Raw genomic sequence first — 21521 nt, forward strand, 5'->3', positions numbered from 1 at the left:
CTCGCCCGCCGGATCCCCCTCGGCTTCCTCTCCTGCAACCATCAAACCAACCGCCTCGCTCTCTGGCTCTCTCAGATTCTCTCTCCACCCCTCTCGCTCTCTCTTTCCTTGGCACGGCACACGGGGCTTATGTGTCTTGTACTGTACGGAGAGAGAGAGAGAGAGGGAGCTCTACACTGGGTGACGTCACCTCTCCCATGGCGTCACATTGACGTAGCGCATACCAAGAGCTCTGTGTGGAGGCAGAGCCCACATAAATGCACTATTTGACTTTCTCCCCTCAGACAGCGCACATAAACAAACGCGCGTTACAAGAGCACACTTTGCAAAGCACCCATCAGCACTGACACACTCAGCAGCACGGGGACGGACGCAGACTCGCTCCTTAGAGCCACTCGGGAGTTTGATGATTTCTTTTTTATTTCATTTTCTACTTTTTATACTTTAGAAAAAGTAAGTGGAAGGAACGGAACTTTTTTTTCCTTTCCCTTTTCTTTTTCTAATGCCGACGAATCCAGCGCCTCTCCGACATCACTAAGAGTGCTTTTATTATTATTTTTCTTTCCTGTCATTATTTTTTAACTCTTTGCGGTTGTTCTGGATGGAAAACGGATACTTCACGCGAAGTTATTAGCCCACTACATGTAAAGACGGAACCGCTACAGCAAACAAGTAAGTAAACTGAATGAATGAATGAATCTGTAAAGCTCTGCCTCACATCTTGGCGGAAACACGCCGAAAGAAGATAACCCTCAGCTGTACGTATTCAATTTTTTCCCCACCTAAATCAAAAGCCATGATGGATTTATTACTCTAACATCATCCGTGCGCATGCTGCCCAACTTTGTGCGCCTAACCTGTTGCTGCTCACGTCAGCCACCGGCACACGCGTGTTGCCGGTCATGTTTGTTGGCCTGTGCCTATGTGCGGGGTCTCCGACGGCGAATAAGGCTGAACTCTGAATTTAATTTGCGCTGGAGAAGGTATCGTATCCTTTCCGGTTGTCATGGAAATGAGATGCCTCTCACTCTCACAATGAATAGTGGAGTCGGACGCACAAATGGTCTGAGTGGAGAGCGGTGTAACCTACATTCAGACAGGAGCTCAGAGAGGAGACTTAATGCTCTTTGATTTCAAGCCAGGGTGTGTTTGGGGTTTTTTTGTTTTGTGTGTGTGTGGTGGGGGGTGTCTTATCGGATTTTTTTTCTTGTTTTAATTTTTAAGTTTTTGAGGGGGTGGTGTCTTTTTATAAAATGTATTTATATACATAGATGTGTGTAAGTGCGTGTTTGTGAAGTTGTGGGTGTGTTTGAGTTTAGATATCGCTCGGCTGATAGTCTGTGCCGGACTGCGCTATGATTTAACCTCCAGTAACATGGAGTGAGCGTACAGTTACCATTAACACGTATATAATAAAACTGGCCCAAGATACACTGGTACTCAAATTGCCTCCGAATTTCATGAGCCATGTATCGCAGGAAAAACACCCTCAACCATAAAGCCACAACAACATTTCTGAAGCCCACCGTGAAGCATGCTCCAGCAGCTATCGTGCCTCTTGGCCAGTCACGTAGTTTATAATAATAAGCTGACAACACCGGGTTGAGGTACTTAAGTAAGTTGCTGGTTTTACCTTCTTTTCCCCCCTCAGTTCCCTCACACACACTCAGGTTTACGCATACACGCACGAACGCGCGCACGCAAGCTCCAGTGACAGGCTCCCACTCAGGGCTGATTTACAGTAGGCTAGGCTACTCGCATATTTCTCTGCTCTCTCCTTTATGTCCTTTCTTTTCTCTGTTTCTGTTTGCTGGAAGCCTCGCGCTGTCCGGGGTTATTGGTGCGAGGGGGCTACCGGGGGCTACCGGCGCTCCGGGGCGCGTGCTTTACAGCTCTTTTGTCGTTCTCTTGGTTACCGGTGCGCGCAGGGCCAGAGCCCCACCGGCCGGCTCGGTCTGAGAATAAAGTAGGGGGAGACCGCGGGTTCATTAAAAAAAAGTTAGAAAAAGGCAGAATGTCTCACTTTGTACAAAAATAAGTTTGTTTGAAGTAAAAACACTTCATCTTCATCTCTTTAACTCCCATCGGTGGCTCTGATTATAGCGTATTCACGCAGTTACGGGTTTAGCTTCACAACTTTATGTAAGAATGAGATGACTGTTACTGTAACAAAATCATTTTTCAGGCCTAAAGAGGTCTCTTTTTTTTTTCTCTCAGTGCTCAAATGGCTCCATACACAATTGAATAATGGCTTAACTGTTCCAAATCAGCCCTAATCAAATAAATGTTATACAGCTTGACTTGTCTGTTTACTCTGGTTTGTGCTTTTTTGTTTATTCCAACCTATTTGGGGGCTGTTGGGAGGGATTACATCTATATAAAAGCCATATTCCGACAAAAGAACCACCGACAGGGGGTTCGTGGGTGTCCAGTAAATCCTTTGAGAAGTGGTTTAAAGTTAGGTGAAAAGTGGCTACTGACATGAAGCTGCAGGTGCTCCTAGTCTTGATCCGTATGAGGGTTGTGGGTTGTCGCCAAGCTGTTTTGCGATGCACACAGGGAGACTGCGTGGTCTTCTCAACTTGACCGTCTCATAGAGGGGGTCTGTGTGTGGCGGAGAGAGAGCCACAGTGAGAGAGAGACAGAGTATATAGGAGTGTGTTACAGAAAGGGGGCGCTCTGGGCCTTGAAATCCTCCGGCCACGGTGCACCCTGCTGCAGTGAGAGGGAGTCGGAGGCGCACGGCGCACAGGAGCCCGCTGGTCTGGTTTCAGGTCCGACTCACAGTTTTCTAGATTTCTCTCTCCCCTCTGGATGAACCCTGAGCAGGCGAATGCGGCGGTGATCAGAGGAAAGAAAAGCGATGGCCCGGAGGCACTGGCGCAAGCTGCTTTTATAAAAGTTGTCACTTTTGTAGGTCTGCATTATGATTTTTTTTTTTTCATTATTATTATTTTGTTTCAGAAGTCGTGCATAGTTTGTTGACTGGTGGAATTTCTGTTGTACGGTGCAAAATATCTGTTAGGCAGTAATTATAATAATAATAACGGCGAAGACGTTAGTGCTAAAATGAAACCTGTCGCCCACGTAGGCAAAGTTTTGAAATGAACCCAAAGTCCTCAGTTGTGGTTCTCTTTGTAGGATGCACTCAGTGACATATTTATTGTCAGAATTGCCCTGTGTTGGATGTAAAAGTCTAAATCTTATCCCTAATTTGCCTTCCAGCGAGTGCATTTGTAGTTATTTGAATTTGCGCCGTCTCAGCGCAGTGCTTTACATCTCCTGTTATCTCTTCACTGCTTTTAAACCCGATAAACTGACTGAATCTCTCAGATGAGATTTTTTTTGCCAATAACGATTTGCTTTTGAGATGAAACGAAAGCTTTGCTGGTTGTCTTTAAATTGTGCAAAAATGTTTCTCTGTCCGATTTTTTTCTAAAAGTGTGAGGAAATTTTGAACACCGAATTTGAATTTGCTGAAGTTTGTGGAAGCAATTTAAACAAAGGTCTCCATTCTTGAGGGAGAAAAAAAAGAAATAAATTTTCGCTTCTCTTTGAGTAATCTTTTTTTTTTTTTTTTTTTTTAATCTTTACGAGCGTTTGAGGCACTTACCTGATTATTCAGCCTGCCACTGGCTTTAACACAGCCATGTCTCACCCAGGCACAGGTTCGGAAGAGCGCGCCCAGCCGAGCTCGGAGCCCCGGCGGTCGGACACTTCCTTAGCGACGCCCGCCGAACCCTCCCCGCTCCAGGAGCCCTGCCCCGGCCGCAGCCACGCCACCCCTAAATCCCGGACACCCAGCACCATTCAGCGCGAGGCTCTTTCACCAGGTACAGAAACAAGCGCTCAGTCTGTCTTCACTTTCATCTTACCCTTTTTTCTTTCTTTCTTTTTTAATCTCTTTCTCATCTGATGCTTTTGTAACGAGTGCAGCGGCTCTGACACTTTCATTTCGTGTTGCTGTTGTGGAGTGCTTGGTGATATGAGTCGGGTGATTGTTTTATTGTGGGGGGAAAAGAAAAAAACAACATTCCCAAAAATTTAAAAAGAAAAAAAATATATATATACATATATATCATTTTTATTTAGTAGTTTAAAACACAGGGGATAGATCTGAATATCAGCTGGTAGGCAGTCGTTTTATTTATGTGTTTATTTATGCTCTTTTACTCCTGTTAAAGGTCAAAATATGAGTTGAAGTTTCCTGAATGTTCTGGTGATCTTTTGTTTGTGCTGCAGCCGTGAGCCCATGTGTATGTGTGTGGGTTGATTTTGTCTGGAAAGTGAGCTGACATTTCAGTCATTAAGATAAGACAATTCTGAGGCCAGGCACACCTATATCCAAAACCTGGAGGCGAAATGTGAATCATATATATATTTATATATAATACAATCACACACACACACACAATTTTATCCATTATAATTCAATAGAGAAACTACACTGTATATCCTGAAGTAACTGGTTGTGTAAGTGTGTCTCTGTGCTTTGTGTTTTGTTTTTTTGTTATTTTTGTGTGCACAGTGTAAAGGGAAAAAAGTAAAAATCACTCTGTGCATTGTGGGACGCTGACTCCCCGAAAATGTTTTATAGTTTATTGATATAAAGAAAATCTGTGTTTTTGTAATTTATTTCTGCACCTTCATGTTTTCATTTGTTAGATCTATGGCATTCTGACAATGAACAAGCGCACTCAGTTATTGGAACAGCTGCAGTTTGTCCAGTTGAAATGCACACCTCGAGGTTAGAGACTGTTTCCCTTTGCCTCACTATGCTGCACCACCTGTGTCTGACTCTGCTTGGGTTGTCTGTCCTCTTGCTTGCACACACACACGCACACACACACACACACACACAAACAGACACATATGCACACAACTGCTTCAATGCAAGTGTCATAAAGGCGACCCGATGGTGGTATTGGACTTTTGAGAATCCCCTACACTGACTTGCTTTGGTGACATTAACAACTAAGAAGCTCCGGTGATGGATCTCTATTTGCACTTGTGGTGAGTGTGTAAGAGAGGATGCAAGTTTGTAAGCATGGGTGTGTGAGTGAAGGTTAGACACGCCAACAAAAGTCAAGTAGCGAAGACGGTGAGACACTCGCAGAGACAAGTGGTTTTACAGGTTTTCAGGATAAGGGTGTATGCTTTTGGTAGAATGAACATATACAAGTCCATGTTGACATCTTGAACATTATAAGCAGATGAACACACGTGGTGGTGGTGTGTGTGTGTGTACCAGAAAGAATTTCTTTACTCACCCGACAGACAAACATCACACTACTTTGTAGCCTTTCTACCCTTTTCTCTCTCAATCTTTCATCTCTTCACAGAAAAACCAGAAATTTACCATATTTAAATATAAACATGTGCGTGTGCCACATGCAGTAAGTCTTGCACACATTTCTACACTAATGGCCCCTAATCTGAGGCTTGACCTACTGACACAACACAGAGAGCCGCAACCTTTACCACTGTACTCTCCTTTTTTCAGTTTGTTTTTTCTTTCTCTGGTTCTCTTCCTCCTCTGATGCTTAATCAGTTTTAAAAAAGGTCTTTAGGTATAGCCCAGAAAGGCCCCGTGACGCCCTTAATGCTGCATGTGTGTTTTTCCACGTGGGTTGAAGAGCTGGTCACTCGCAGAAGAAGAAAAAAATCTTGATGACGTCAAGCACACGTATGCCTACAGCTTGACTCATATCCTCAATTAAAATAAAAAGAAAGAAAGAAATGTAGCGGCTTAATGAGTCTGCTGATACACTATGCTTGTATGTTTAATGGTTAATATAAAAATTAACAAGAATTATTTAAAAAAATATTTATAGCAAAGAATCTTTTTTAAAAATATATTTATCTCAATATATATATATATATATATATATATATATATATATATATATATATATATATATATTTTTTTTTTTTTTTTTTTTTTTAATCAGGACTATTTTCCTTTTTTTCTTGCTTTATAAATAGATAAAAGTTCAGGTGAGACCGCTTGGGCGGAGGTATTTGTGAATGCTTTAACAACTGCAGGACCGATATATCCCGTATTTGACTAGACAAACATGACGTACAGGGAAAGGGGGCGATTACGGCAGAGCGCGCGCATGCTGGGCGTCAATGGGAGCAGCGCAGTGTTGACAGTTCCCTGCTCGGGAGAGACGAGCAAACACCACAAAACCCTGCCTGCGCTGACACTCATGACTGATTATTATTATGCACACACACACACACACACACGTGCAGACGCACGCAAACGCAGGTGTTGTATATTACGTAAGAGTTTTGATAAGACCATATAGTCCACACACAAACAAACACACACACACACAGAGAGAGAGAGAGAAACGATGAGCTGGTGGCCTGTTGCTGTAGCAGAATTAAATCAAGGGGGAAAAGTGAAGACATGCCGACTGGCGTCTGCAGCAGTTAGAGGAAATATCTGTGTCTGCGTGTCTGTCTTTATCTCAGTGTGTGTGCATGAGAGGGTGTGCGTGCACGGGTGTGTGTGAAGGGTCTGTGCAGCAAGCATCCAGCACCACCATGGGGTTCCATTATTATTTAATGTTATCTCATCTGCTTTTCCATCTGACTAACCAGAATACACACACACACACAGATTCTTGTATTTGAGCTTCAGAATCATCAACTGCAGCTTCTCTAACTTGACTAACTAGGATAATCAGCAATGTTTGAAGTTTTGGGTGTGTGTGTGTGTGTGTGTGTGTGTGTGTGTGTATGTGTGTCAGTATTCAGGGTTTTTTTCCCCCCTTTTTTTGCTGTACTTACTCAGTGCAAGTGCAAGAAGTGTTAACAGCAGAAATGGGTGTAAATTGCATCAAATGGAAAGATTTGGTTAAAGCTTTTCACAGCCTCTTCATTGAAAGAAAAACTTTTATAACTCTCTGCAAACTGTCTGTTCCAATAGAGCTGTGCAGATTGTTTTTGTTTCTTTTTTTAATTTTTTAATGGTTGACCCTGTTTAGTGTTACCACTGTGTGCATGTGCATCCAATAGAGTCTGCCTGTATCCTGCAGATTTACTGAACATGAAGCCCTGCTTCTCTGATTAAATCACTTTGTAAAATGTCATAAATTCTTCTTTTCTGCCCAGTGATTGTTGCTATATAGCTGTACCCTACTAACATGGGAATGTGAAGCTTTTGGGATACATGTGGTCTGATGTGCCACGCAGCTCTAACCTGCGAGTGTGCTCTGTTTCCTCCGACAGATATGCCCTGTGTGCAGGCTCAGTACGGGCCGGCCCCTCCAGGCTCAGCCTACTCTGGCCAGTCCTTCAGCTACCAGAGTGAAAGCTACAGCTCTGACCTCATGACCCCCGACTACACCAAGCTGGACCTGGGTGGGGGTGAGATCTCTGCAGCTGCCACCACCTCTCTCCCAAGCTTCAATGTCTTTGTGGACGGGAGCTACGAGCCTAAGTCCTCGTGCCTCTACCAGATGCCCACGCACAGGCCCACCATCAAAAAGGAGGAGGAGAGCTACCCAACTGCCCCACCCCTGGAGGCCATGTCCTCCTCCACCATGTACTTTAAACAGTCTCCCCCTTCCACTCCGACCACCCCGTCTCTGCCACCCCAGCCGGGAACCTCCTTCCTATGGGGGGAGGAGCACCCCCTGGCTCCTTCTCACCCTCACTCTCTACCTTCCAGCCTGGAGACCGGCCCCCTCAAGTCCCCCCGTTTTCCGCACTTCTACCAGCATTCGCCGCCCCACAGTGGAGGCAGCGTTGGCGGTTATGACAGCCTGGGAGGAGGGCTGGTTCGCACCTCTTCTTCCTCCTCTTCCTCCTCATCATCAGTTTCCCATCCTCACGTCCCACCCCTGGAGCAACCCCTGTACCAGCTGCACCGCGGAGCAGGGAGCAGCAGCCTCGCCTTTCGCTCCCTGGCACTTGGACCTTGTGGCCCTCTACTATCAGACAGCTTGCCCTCTCCACCCCCGCGTGGCCCACAGGGAGAGGGAACCTGTGCGGTGTGTGGAGACAACGCGGCTTGCCAGCACTACGGCGTACGCACATGTGAGGGCTGCAAAGGCTTCTTCAAGGTAAAAAAACAACAACAACCCACAGCTATTATTAAAGTCTTCCTCTAGTTTCAACCTTTCTGGTCTTTGGTTTTCTTTTGTTTTCTTGTACTTCTGGGTCTCGTGGTTTCTAATAAGACATCACACACCTGTCCCTCATTTATACCCCTCTGCATCTTTTGAAGTATTCCCTCTTGTTTCTAACCTCTCACATTCATAACAGACTTTCCATCTTTAAAATCTCAGCCAGAATCTGTGAACTGGCTGCAAGCTGACTGACGTATTTAAGTCGGAGCAGTTTGCTAGCATTTGCCTTGCTCCCACTCTACACCCTTCTCTGTACTCTCTAAATCGTCTTTAGAGTCATTGCGAAAGCACAACACACCCACAGGGGTCGTTTCTCCCAGCAACCAAGTGGGCAAAGTGTGCATAAGCACTGGCTCTGTGTATATGTGTGCGTGTGTGTGATTGCTTGCATGAGAACACAGGATGATAAAAACATATATTCTCTCCAAAATAACAGCCGTGTCTAGGAGCTCAGATACTCAGAAATAACGCGGTGTGCGAGCACGTAATGGTGAAGGAATCCTTCTTGAAATCAGTTTTCTGACGGCGTGTTTTTAGTCAATTGGCGGCCACGAATTTGACCACAATTCTCTTGCATAATGCTCAACCCGATATGAATCTGTTTGAAATTTGGTCCCTCAAGTGATTCAACCTAACACTTCTGAACCTGCTGTCTCACATCCCATGTTGCCGCACGTGCTAACGCGCTGACAACACAGTTTAACACAATCCAAGAGCCAGTTTTTAGTCAGATTCATTTTCCATTTTCCTCATGCTGCAAGTCATAAAATACAACAGACATGACAAGCGAGATATTATATTGCTGTGCATGTGCGTGTATACATATATATTTGAGGCTTAGTGGCACATCACTTGGAATTACAGTGAACTCGCACTCGGTGACAGTGGAGTAATTCATTTGCACAGTTTTTGAATTAAAACATTTTCCGGCACACTTGTTAAGCATTCTATTGGCTGCACGAGACGAGAGTTAAAATTAAGAGACAGCAAGAAGGAGGGTGCACACACCGAGGTAATTGAATAATGCCTCTGGTAGGTGGAAATGAATTATCCTTCCTTTCAATTAGTTTCACAATTTGTTTTTATTTAGTAATTAATGAAAGCAGCGCCTGGTGGCAGCAGGCTGCGGGCTGTCTGCTCGCTGCAGTGTTCCCTCCGCAGCCACAAAGCCTGTCAAACCTCGCTATGTTTCCTTTACACTCCTTCTCTCACACACACACATACACACACATATGCAGATGCAGCGAGCCATCCCCGCCTCACGCAACATATGCAGGCAACCACACATATAGAAAAACATACTGTAACATGTGTTTTTTTCACACTGTTACCCCGTGAATCCAGGATGCAGCGGCAGCAGCAGAAACTAAATCATGTCTCTCACACACACCTGCTCCTTGTTCACATATTCTCAGGCACATCACCTCCATTATCCTGATGGTTTTATTGTGCCCGAAAAATATTTTTTATATTTAATTATCCATGAATAGTTATTACGCATTAAACCATTGTAGAGGCTTGCTGTAAATTATTGTTATTTCATTAGTGCAATTTGAAGCACATTTTCCCCGTGAATTAATTTTTAGCTCTTAAACAAGTCAGGTTTTTTTTGGGTTTTTTTGTGTTATGTTTATTATTTTGAATAATGTGTTCCATTCACGGGTTTCCATTAATTTAGTGAACCTATTCAGTATTTCAATTTTTAAAATAAAATAAAAAACTATTCCAACTGTTAGTATAATACATTATGTTATCAAAAAAAAAGAACATTAAAGTCCCCTGTTTCCATGCACCCACTGTTCTAACCAACCGGTGAGCTGTTTTAGACCTGCTACACACTGTTTTAGTTTTCCAGGGCTTGCTTGGTATGTTAGTAATAGAAATTATGGTAAGCATCCGTGTGCTGGTGAAGATAATTGGAAAAACAAGCTCGGAAACGTGTAAGCTGATCATATAAACCCAGTGTGTAGGATTTTAGAGTTATAAAAACAGTAAAGTCAGCTCACGGATACAGATGTCTACATGTGTTTTTGCACTTTTTTGACGGCAGAAACTGAGAATCAGTGGTCGGAAGCAACCAGAGGGGGGGTTGGGATTTAAGATGGGGTGGAGAGGGCAAAGTCCCTCAAGGCTTTTAATTTAAGCCGAGGCTATTAGTACATGTTACATGTCAAGAATCTGTCTCTGCACGCCTCCGTCCGGCCTCTACAACAGCCACAGTATCTGCACTCCTGTCAGAATACTTTCAATTGTGAATGTGCTTTCAGTGCACACCACTCATTCCTCAATTCTGACTCAACATCTAACTGAAACTTTTTCACTTTAATCAAGTTCCTGCCCACAGAAACAATATGGCCTGGTGCAAAGTAAATTTTAAATTTGTTATTTTAATGAAATTTGGGGTAAACACGAGGAAAAATGACAGGGAAGATTAAATTAATTGAACTAGAACAAAGTGTACTACACACACACACATACACACACACACACACACACACACACACAAACACACACACACACACAAATATATATATATGTATGTATATTTACACATCACATCAGAGACTAGTTATAGCTTTGAAGCTTTGATAGTGACTCCAGTCATCGTTTTTGCTGATTATTAGAAAGCAAAGTCACAAGAGCCCCAGCCAACACACACACACAAACGCAGACACACAGATGATAACAGACAGACAGAGAAGAGAAAGGGCCAGCGCTCGCTCATGAGAGCTTAATTTATCGAGCCCTTAATTGATGATTGCAAACTCAGGCTTTTCTTGGAAATAGACATCTAAATTAAGCCTGAGGTCACTGAAGAATTTCCTCCTTGAACAAACAACAGGGTTAACTTAGCTTATAGACTACTCCACTTTCACCTTTATGCGCACCGCCCAGCACACCGCCAGGGAAACCGGAGATTTTAAAGTTTCAGAGAGGAAAACACAAAAAAAGAGTCACAGTTATCTTTAGAACACGCTCCGGGCGTGTTCGCGTGGGCTTTACTGTTGGTCAGTATTGGGAAAAATCGCGTAAATGACTCCGAACCTCTTTAAAAGTGTAAATAAAAGTTTGCGCACGGAAGCCTTGTGCGTCATTCAGCCTTCCTCATGTTTAGTCCGGACACCATCTAACTGGATGCATCCCCCCACCCCCCCTTTCTCAACCACATTAATGACCATAACTTACTTATCCTCGCGCGCACGGGTCGCCGACCATTGAAGGGATGAAAGGAGACATTCACAGCGATCTGCGGTGCCATGGCAACGACTCTCATCCGGCACTGGCGCCCATTACGCGTCGGTTCCGCACTCGCGCCGAAGCATATGGAATAATTGGTGTATTATTGGTCTCCTGGGGGGGACGGGCATGTGCGGCGCGAGGGGTTCCTAATTGGATTTATTTGTTTTTATGTGTTTTAGAAGCGTTTAAGAAGCCGTGGCACTTCCGTTATGTGTAAATTACAGTTCAGTTATAGGCGCTGCCTGAGTGGAGTGCTGGAGTCACAGCGGGTAAACGCGGTGGTAAAGTGAGTATTTGTGAGGGTTTTACGGTGTTGTCATCACAGGTTCACCCCAGAGTTTAATCTCCTGTCAGACACGGGCAGCGTGGCCCCTGCAGGCCTCATTGGAACTGATAATGTCGGTCTGCGGTCTGTTCGTGCTGCGAGTGAAGAACTTCGTGCTTTTACTGGGACGGTCCGTTCAAAGTATTGCCTTCAAACACGACTTCACGCGGTCACGAGCGCGCAGGATTGGCCCCATAGATGCGCGCGCACTACAATCTCACTTATTGTCCTCTCTGTATTCGCTGAGCCCCCCCCCCCCCCCCCCCCTCTCCACTCCCTCCCACGTGGCCCGTTTCTGATTTCATTTTAATAAGGTCAGTAATAATCGCGCGAGCCAGCGGAGGAGAAAACAGCTCCCGCGGGGCCCATTGAGAGAGGCGCGATGCGCGAGGCCCCGAAGGTGCCACGAGCTGACCCGCGAGCTTCACAAACAATCTGATCAGGCAGCTTTCGCGGCCGCTCGTCCCCCACCCCTCTCCACCTCACCCACCCAACCCTACCCCGTCTCACGGGACCCGCCTCCGCACGCCACGCGCTGGATCTCTATTGTCAGCTGCGGCGCTAATAAAATTGTCCCTCCTGCAGGCGAGGCTTGTTGGGAAATTAATTTTATCTAATTATACTGATGTCACCGCCGCCTTTCAGCGCGTAATTAAAATCTGACCTGCGAGCTTCGCTTTCATTCTTTGACGGGCAAGGAAAAAGAGAGAGGGAGAGAGAGAAATTGAATTAAACAAATCAAATATTAGGTGTTGATTGTGTTTGGAGGCTGATTATCGGCATGCCTGTTTCTTCTTTCTCCAGCGCACTGTGCAGAAAAACGCCAAGTATGTCTGTCTGGCCAGTAAGAACTGTCCTGTGGACAAGAGGAGACGCAACCGCTGCCAGTACTGCCGCTTTCAGAAGTGTCTGAGCGTGGGGATGGTGAAGGAAGGTAGGAGATCACACACACACAACACACACACAAACAAGCACATATGCACACAACTGCTGTCATAAAGGCCACCCGATGGTGGTATTGGACTCTTGAGAGTTAATCCTAATAATGCAACACTAATCAGACCTGCAGTCAGTGATCATAGCCCCCCGTCTCTGCAGTCAGTGGTTAATAGGCTGGTAATGGCCCAGCCTGTGGTAGCATCACACAGCTGTCTATGCAGAAACGCCTGTCTGTGTTTGGAAGAAAGTATGATACACATCATACCAATTAGTCCCGGCCACCTTTAAAGCCCCTGAGTTCAGTGTTGTTTAGCAGAGCCTCAAAGCTGACCATCTTACTCAAAGATTCTCCCATTATGTCATTGTGTTCACCACATCTGATGAGTTGACTGTTGCTGCATAGTGCACACACACAGACAGACGCGTTTCGATGATGTGTAGAATCAGCGTGACACTCAAACTGCCCCCATTCCCATGAGGTTTGTCACCTGTCTCACACCCTGTAATACCCCCACCCACATATCCACATGCATAAACGCAAACAAACCCACACAAAATGCATACTGGATGTCTCTGTGTTGCATTAACACACATCCGTCTGCAGCCTGCAGAACAGCTCCACTGCCATCTGCTGGCTCGTGGCCTCCTGTGTGTGGAGATCGTGGCAATGTTGGGAGCACTCCTGCAGAGAGCTCTCCCAACCTTTTAGGTGTTATTTTGCTGTGACGAAAAGCTGATATCAAGCCGGTCAGCTGGAGGGTAGAACTTGACTGTGCATGCAGAATTAATATTTCCACGTCCAACTCAAAAACCTCTTGCCTTCTGTGTTTCTCTGTTTCAGTGGTGCGTACTGACAGTTTGAAGGGGCGCAGAGGTCGTCTGCCTTCCAAACCAAAGAGCCCCCTGCAGACGGAGGCATCTCCTCCTTCTCCACCCCTCAGCCTCCTCTCTGCTCTGCTCAGGGCTTATTCTCACTGCACACCTCGTGACCTTGACTACAGCCAGGTAACCCATGCCCTTAACAATTCATTTCAACTGGAGAAATCCATTAGTTTATTTTCGAATACAGATAGTTTACAAGTTCTTTCAGTAATTTCTCTTCTTTTCTTGATCTGCAGTTCAGCGCTGCCGACCCGCCATCCTCCTCCTCGGACGTAGAACACATCCACCTCTTCTACAGGCTACTCACCATCTCGATGGAGACCACAAGGTGCTGGGCGGAGAGGCTGCCCGGCTTCTCCGAGCTTCAGCGTGATGATCAGAACCTGCTCATAGACTCCGCCTTCCTGGAGCTGTTTGTGCTGCGATTGGCTCACAGGTAAGGAGGCAGAAATGGAGCCTCTTTTAACACCTGTTTTAAACTTGGATCTCCACTCCTATGCACCCCTTCTCAAGCTTTTGAACCACACGGACTTACACTTGTACGGGCAACTTTGTTTTGCTTAGCGTGTCAGAAACAAGAGGCACTTAAACCCTTTCCGATTAAAGTACAGTGCATAACTGTGCTGGCAAAGCTGTGTGCTGCTGTGTTGGTGTATCTCCAGAGTGGGAGGAGTGGAGCTGAGTAATCGCCATATGAACCAAATTATGAATGGAGTCTGTAGCTATGACAGCAGCTACACCCACAGAGTTCCGCTCTGCTCGTCTGATATCTGACGCACAGAGAGATCTGTGTGTGTGTTCTGCGGGCTAAAACTGTGCTAACATTGTGAACTGTGAATTGACAAGATCAATTTCCATCTCAAAGTTAGTCAGCTGAGTAACTGAAAAGAGCCGCTGTTATGGAAGGAAATACATATTCAGTTCAGCTGACCGACATAAAAACACAATGGGCTTCATTTACCTCATGCGCCCCCTGATGTATGTATGTGTGTGTGTGTTTGAGCGAGAGAGCACGTGTGTGTCTCACTGATGGATACCTGTGGTGCCATTGTGACTGCCCCGGCCCATCTTTGCCTCAGAATTACCCTGGGTTACCAGTTTGCTCTTGCAAGGCATGCGGCTGGTTAAATTTATGGGTAGAAGATGGTGGCGGTGGTGGGGGGCTACAAGCTCATCTCTTTGTCTGCGCTGTCGTCTAGGGCAGAAGACCAACACAGTGAGACACGCACACTTACTCACACTCGCTGATGATGTAGAATCCCAACTTTTTGTCCTCCTCCCAGTGTAGGTCCAGGTGCAGGGTGGGTAGAGGATGGGCGGTGCCATCACAGTCCCAGCAGGAGGGGTGATCAGGCTGGGACTCTGACTCACTCTAAAGGGTGGACTCATAGGGGCCTCTTTCAAACACACGTACACACACAGACACACACTGCTCATCTTCTAATCGGCCAAACTCCCACGGCAGAGAGGAAAATGCACACAAACACAGCGCTGTCTTATTTTCTCCGTCTTCCGTGGGAGCGATGGATGCAGCGGTCCACGCATCTCCTCGCTGACCCCGTGCTGAACCTAGATGCCCCGCAGACCCTCACTCAAGCGTGCGTCTGTGTGCTTGTGAGTGTGTGCTCAGAGTGCATAGAGTAAATTTGCTTCGTTCTTCTGGGCCGGCATTGCTGTAAGCACCCCGTTACCTAACAGTTTCTGTGGTTATTGGTCGATTACCGTGGTGACAGCGTAGTCAGGGGTGAGTGGAATGTGTGGCAGACATCCACCTGTGCTTGTGTGCGTGCGTGCATCTGCCTAGATACGCATCTACCAGCCTGTCTGTGTATTTTTGCTCCAGCGGCACTATCTCACACGGGTGAAATGGTCCTGTGAGATATTATTTGGTCAGCTCTGTGTTTACTTAATCACAGAAATACAGCCGGTATGTTGTGGAAATAACAGGTACTAATATATATCACCAAACGTGCATCGACAAGGACTGTTCACGCTCATGTTTGCGAAATTCTCCAAAAATGACCCTGCTGACGCTAAACTTTTAATAAAGTTTTGAATTTTGACCCTTCAAGAGGTGTTCTGGAGCAATGCTGTTGATTTTAGTCCCTCAAATCACATTGTGCTCCTGTGCCCCTGTGATACACGCTCGATCAAATCAACAACAGCTTGAATTTTATTTCGGGGAAAAGTGAGCAATGACTGTGCTGGTCAGGTTGTCTGTGTTGAGTATTCCTCCCTCAGATGCCTTCAGGGCATTACAGTCAAATCCTGCAAATTCACGAGGCACAACATGGGGAATGTGGAACGTAAATGACGATCGTCCCTCCAGTCGTCTACTGCGGTACCTTTGGTCTTGAATGCTGCAGACCTTTCCACAAAAAACTGCTTTTTTGTTTATAAGAGAAGATCCAGCTTTCATCACCAGCGATGAGCCCCAACATGACCGTGAGGCCAGTTTGACACAGAAGTTAAGTGGTCTGTGTGCAAGTCTGAGGCCCCGGGTGTAATCGCAGGCGCACGAGTGCAGGAGTTCAGAGCAGAACTTCCAGGGAGTGATCTAAAAATATGAATTTTGCTGGTTTCAAGGGTGCTCAATGGTATAACTTTGATCAGCCAAGTACAAGTTTTGAGTTTCACATGCGGAACGTTAAGGTCGCACCTCGTGCAGCAATGAAAAATTAGGTGAATCTGTTCTGTGAGAGATGTTTGACAAGAAGTCAGGACTTCAACCTCAGCCTAGAGGAGATGATACGAGGGATCGAAATCAAAAACAAATTTGCTGTTCTTCCCCAGCAATAGGTGAGAATAGGTGAGGGGCATCGTTTCTCAACCTCTTCCTGTTATTCACTTTCTTCTCTGTGCTCTCTTCTTGTGATTTCCTGGAAGTACAAAGAATATTTTGGTCCCGATCGCTGGTGCTAATTGTTTTTGATGTTAGTTGTTAATGCTTTCTCATGTATGTGCATGTGTCTGGCCTAACGGTGTGTTTCTTTTGAACTGAGTCTAATTAGACACAAATAGCGTTGCAGTTTATCCTCATAACTGCCAAACCAAAGTTTGTGCAGGGTGCAATTTGAGGCTTTCCTCCCTTTCCACACTAATTCCCCTCTTTGCTCTCTCTCTCTTTAATATCGTCTGGTTTCCAAGTACACACTTTCTCTCCTAGATCTTCCATCTCTCATAGTTTACCCTTCTTCAACTAAACACAGTTGCAGCTCTCCAAAGAAGAGCGGGCTCCTATTTTAGAGACTAATAGAGACCAGTCATAGCTCTCCATCATCCTCTGCTTCCACTCTCTCTCTCCCTCCTTCTCTGCTTGATGTCAAAGAAGTGGGATGTTGTGTGTCGTGAGTAAGTGATGGTTAAATACATCTGAGAAGACTTTTCATTTCCTTATTAAAACCTTGTGTTTCCACTGCACACCACAGCCTGGGCACATTAAAGCCATAACAGTTTATCTATCTGCAAATATACACGCACACACAGAGCAACCCTCTGCCCTAACCCTTCACCCCACCCTGCCACAAGGAAACGCAGGAATGTTTTAAAATGCTGTAATTTGGAAACACAACCTTAATCAGCTGCATGCTTGTGTTTGATGTGTGTCCCGTTTCTGCGTGAGTGCGCACACTGCCAGGTTTCTCATTGTTTTTTATTGTAATTGTTTCCTTGCCCCAGCATCTCAAGCTATATTTACAATACATGAGGGAAAATACAGAGTTTTCTCTGGAAAACGGCGATCTAATCAGTCCACCATCTCCTTCTTTTTTTCCCCCTTCCTCTTTCTCTCGGTTCCTCAGGTCGATGCTGTCGGAGGATAAACTAGTGTTCTGTAACGGCTTGGTGCTGCACAGGTTCCAGTGCCTTCGTGGGTTCGGAGAGTGGCTGGACTCCATCCAGGAATTCTCCGCTCACCTCCAGAACCTAAATCTGGATACCTCTGCCTTCGCCTGCCTGGCCGCCCTTGTGCTGCTCACAGGTAACCACAGATTTTCAATCACGAGCTTACTAGCGGGAGGAACAAGAATCAAGGGGTCCTAATTCTGTGGTTGCATATAGTCACCTGTGCTCAAAGTTATTAACATCGCCTCTCCACTCCTCATAAACACTGCGAATCATTTAAGCTGAACATGAATATACAGATAAAACGCACGCTCGCTCGCTCGCTCGCTCGCTCGCTCGCTTGCTTGCTTGCTTGCTTGCTTGCTTGCTCGCTCGCTCTCACACACACACACACACACACACACACACACACACACACACACACACACACACACACACACACACACACACACACACACACACACACACACACAGCATCTTCCTGTTGTCCGGAGCTTTGCCTCCTGGTGATTCAGTGTGACAGTGATCAGGTGGACACATCCTCTAACGTCAGACACACGCTTAAAGACACACATGTGCATGCGTGTTCCCACACATCTCTGCCCCGAAACAAGAACCTGATACCCAGAAGCACCTGCTGCACCTGCCACACACCTGGCCCTCTAATCAGTGTTCATGTGTGAAAAATGAAAGGAGAATCGCAGCCTGCTCTAAGAGCACACACGCTGCAGGCGAGGCAGATTTAGTTTTTTAAGTAAAATGCATCAGGCGACAGAGACTAGTCTGCAGTTAAGTGTTTATATTCATCTTTTTAAAACAGTTTTAGGGTGTTGGATGCTGTAAAGTAATGTGCAGTAGCTAAAAAAAAAAGAAGAATTAAATGAAATAAAAAAATCCCCCTCCCCCTGCTCTTAGCTTCCTTATTTCACCCTGCCCCCGCCGCCTCCTCTTCCTCAACCTCTTTCTGTCTGAGCCCTCCAACCCCATTCTCACCCTCTGGGGGAGCACTTAACTCTGTTCCTGATCGACCAGCCCACCGTGGAGCGCGGCTCTGGAATGGCGTCTGCGGTGTTCTCAGTGGCGCTCTGCCACCTCGGCAAAGCACACAGCGCAAAGCCACGACAGAGCCACCAGAGCCACCAGGCGATCGACCGCTTCAGAGTGGCCTGTGCAGAAAGGCAGTCATCGATCTCTCCCCGGGAGCTCACGCTCATAGAGAAAGAAGGGGTAGGGAGAGCGGGAAGAAAGACAGGGAAGCGGAATTGTGTGGCGAGAGGTCTGAAAGCCGCGCTGAAAGGAGGGCTGGAGTGACTCTGCAGCGGCAAACACAACAAACAAAAGAGTCACATAAACAAACAGTAAATAAGCTTCGGATAATGGATACCTCAAAGTGAGACAGGTCTTAGTGGGAGCCTCCCCTGCAGCACAGCTCGTAGTGTGCCTGTATGTGTGTGTTTGTGTTTGGGGGGCTGGACACCCTGTTCTCTGCAGAATGAGTTAGTGTCACATTAAGCCTTGTACGAGTGCCACTGGAGTTGCTATGGGCAGCAGTGTGTGCATTTCTAATTTCATTTTGCTGCTCACAGGGCCACATAATCAGCTAACTGTTGAGCACTTCTGTTCTGCTCTTTGTCTTAATTTCTGAAATTGCACTGACTTTTTTTTCTGTGCAAATGTTTAAAAAAAGAAAATAAAAAATGTGCTCATATAGCCGTGCATGTGGACGTACACCAGTGAGAAGGGGGCTTATTAGATTAGACTGAGTATTGATCTGTAGTGAATGAGCCAGGTTAAGGCCTGTTAAGAACATGAGCCATACAGGCTAATGAGGTGGAATTCAATATAAAAGAAGATGTAGCTAATGCTCTTTCAGCTGAATGAGCTCTGATGTATGTATATGTGTGTGTATTTTTTTTTCCCCACTGACTTTATTTTGGCCATTTAATGATTATTCTCCTAACATCTCTTTCTCCATCTTTCTTTCTTGTGAATCTACAGAGCAAGTCCCCGGTCTGAAGGACTCAAAGCGGGTTGAGGAGTTGCAGAATAAAGTGATCTGCTGTCTCAGAGACCACCTGGGCTGCAGCCCTTCATCCTCCTCGTCCAAAGCCGCGCCTTCTCTGAGTCGTATTTTGGGTATAAGGGAAGAGCTTCGTTCCCAGAGGACCCAAGGCCTTCAGCGAATCTTCTACCTGAAGCTGGAGGATCTGGTAGCGCCTCCGCCACTGATTGACAGGTTCCTGGACACTCTGCCCTACTGACGACTCGGGCTAACCACGCAGCAAAATGAACCCATGTCACGTCCTGTCAAGGCCTTTCCCCAAAGGAGCATGCAAACACACCCAGAAGAGAGAGAAGACGCACTCTCTCTCTCTCTCTCTCTCGAGACTGATGCAGCGCACGGAGAGCCAATCAAATATTTTTGACTCGACGGGGACAACCAAACGAGAGCGCCTTTCACTCAAACGGACTACCAGCTAAATGCTTTTCACCTGTATAAAAGACAATTACTCAAACGCTTTACCACTTTTTATTTGGTCCTCCTGTTTCGCCCCACGCTGGGAGGAGGGGGGAGGATGATGAGGCTGAGATGGACAGGAGAAAAGTGACTTTTTTTTTCTCTTTTTTTTTTTGACTGTCCTCGCTCCATCTGGGTTGCAGCTTATTCAGCAAAAAAAAAGACAAAAAACAAAAAAAAAACAATGAAAGAACCGACGTTTATGAGTACTGTTTATCTGTGTTTCGGCCTGGCTCGTTCTGTCTGAGGACTTCCATTTAGAAAGGAGGGCTGGGAGAGGTGGCGGTGTAAAAGAGAGAGTGTGGGGAGGGGGAGGTGATCGTTCCGAAATGTGCCGACATGTCAGAGGTGGAGCGGCGTAGGCGTAGGTGGGCCGAGATGTTACGACGCAGGACGCAGGTGTTTCATAAACACATGGAAGTGGCTGTTGAGGCGGGCTCTTAATTACAAGTGCAATTCCTTAAGTGCTATTGCGCCACAAGAGGAAGGGATGGAGGAGGAGGGGAAATCTAATTTCAAACTCTAAATTATTTTAATACAAAAACTTGTCCTGTACTGTCAGTAGCTAAAAAGAAAGACAGTCTCCCATCTTGCTTTAGACAGCAGAGGAGATACTGTGCACTAACGATCGATGACTGAGTCACCCAGACTTGAACTTTCTCTACTATGTGGTTTTTTTTGGTTTTTTTTGTTTGTTTGTTATATTAACTCAGTTTGAAATCATAGGTCGAGTAGAAGTGTGGAGGAATGAACATGGACAGAAATTGGCTTTGGAAGCACTTACACCCTGAGAAGGGCTAGAAGCACAGACACACACCCTACCTGCTCGCCTGGGGGACAGGGAGAGGAGGGTGCTCGACAGACAGCTGTACGTCCAGGGGTGAAACATTCCACGTTCATGCTCTTTTTCTTTATTGTTTTATATATCGCGGCGGCTGTGTGAGTGTGGAGGACATGATCGCCTACCGTCTTTGTGTGTGCGCTTAGACAAGCCAGGATCATATGCATGGTGTGTTATAAGCTGTCGAGAGCTGGCATAGCCTGTCAAAACAGCTCGACCTGTGTTTGTGTCTCAGACTGCAGCTCTATGGGAATCTCCCCAGGGCCTCCACCACCCACTCACACCCTCATGATGATGGCGGTTTTAAAATAAATAAAAAAAAATCAAATTCTATAGATATAAATATATATAAATATATATATATATATATATACAAAACTAATATTTTGAAGTGTTTTTAGCTTTTTCAAATATTGTGGTACGAGTTGTGCATTGTTTTTTGAAGAGAAACAAAAAAAGAGAAAAAAAGTTGCTGTTTTTTCAATGTCCTTCTTTGGTTAGAGTTTCCTGTTCGATATGTTGTTGTTTTTTCTTTCTCTTTGGTTCACTGGATTTTCTGTTCAGCACTTTGAAATCATAAACTAGTTCTGATTATTCTGACCCCGGCTGTGTCTTGTGTTTTGATTCTTTACAATTCATTGACAAAAAAAAGAAAAAGGACAAACAAAATATTGTTTTCTATATAAGGTAACAAAACATCAAATTTCAGCCACATTTTTACACATTTTTACATTTTTTTAAGTGTGTGTGTGTGTGTGTGTGTGCGTGTGTGTGTGTGTGTGTGTGTGT

The 21521-nt window shown here is 45.6% G+C and overlaps 1 protein-coding gene across 2 annotated transcripts; it reads left to right on the top strand.

Annotated features, from left to right (window-relative positions):
• Positions 1-280: 280 nt before the first annotated feature.
• Positions 281-21274, top strand: nr4a3 (nuclear receptor subfamily 4, group A, member 3). Of its 2 annotated transcripts, none has more exons than XM_035912331.2 (8): positions 281-2917; positions 3663-3833; positions 7243-8078; positions 12514-12643; positions 13490-13653; positions 13767-13966; positions 17331-17509; positions 19372-21274. In XM_035912331.2, exons 1-8 carry the CDS (start codon positions 2815-2817, stop codon positions 19632-19634), a joined length of 2046 nt encoding a protein of 681 aa, XP_035768224.1. In that variant the 5' UTR covers positions 281-2814; the 3' UTR covers positions 19635-21274. The 2 variants fall into 2 exon arrangements, with proteins under 2 accessions (XP_035768224.1, XP_006801387.1); XM_006801324.3 differs by having other exon boundaries at positions 513-672.
• Positions 21275-21521: the final 247 nt, after the last annotated feature.

The sequence above is a fragment of the Neolamprologus brichardi genome, chromosome 11 (assembly GCF_056152115.1).
Source record: "Neolamprologus brichardi isolate AB-2024 chromosome 11, ASM5615211v1, whole genome shotgun sequence".
Lineage (NCBI taxonomy): Eukaryota > Metazoa > Chordata > Actinopteri > Cichliformes > Cichlidae > Neolamprologus > Neolamprologus brichardi.

Excerpts from the sequence above, each read along its gene's own strand:
- nr4a3 (XM_035912331.2), top strand. The coding sequence starts at position 2,815 with ATGAACCCTGAGCAGGCGAATGCGGCGGTGATCAGAGGAAAGAAAAGC. Across the intron at positions 13,654-13,766 it reads GTGACCTTGACTACAGCCAG|TTCAGCGCTGCCGACCCGCC; the intron begins GTAACCCATGCC and ends CTTGATCTGCAG. Across the intron at positions 13,967-17,330 it reads GTGCTGCGATTGGCTCACAG|GTCGATGCTGTCGGAGGATA; the intron begins GTAAGGAGGCAG and ends TCGGTTCCTCAG.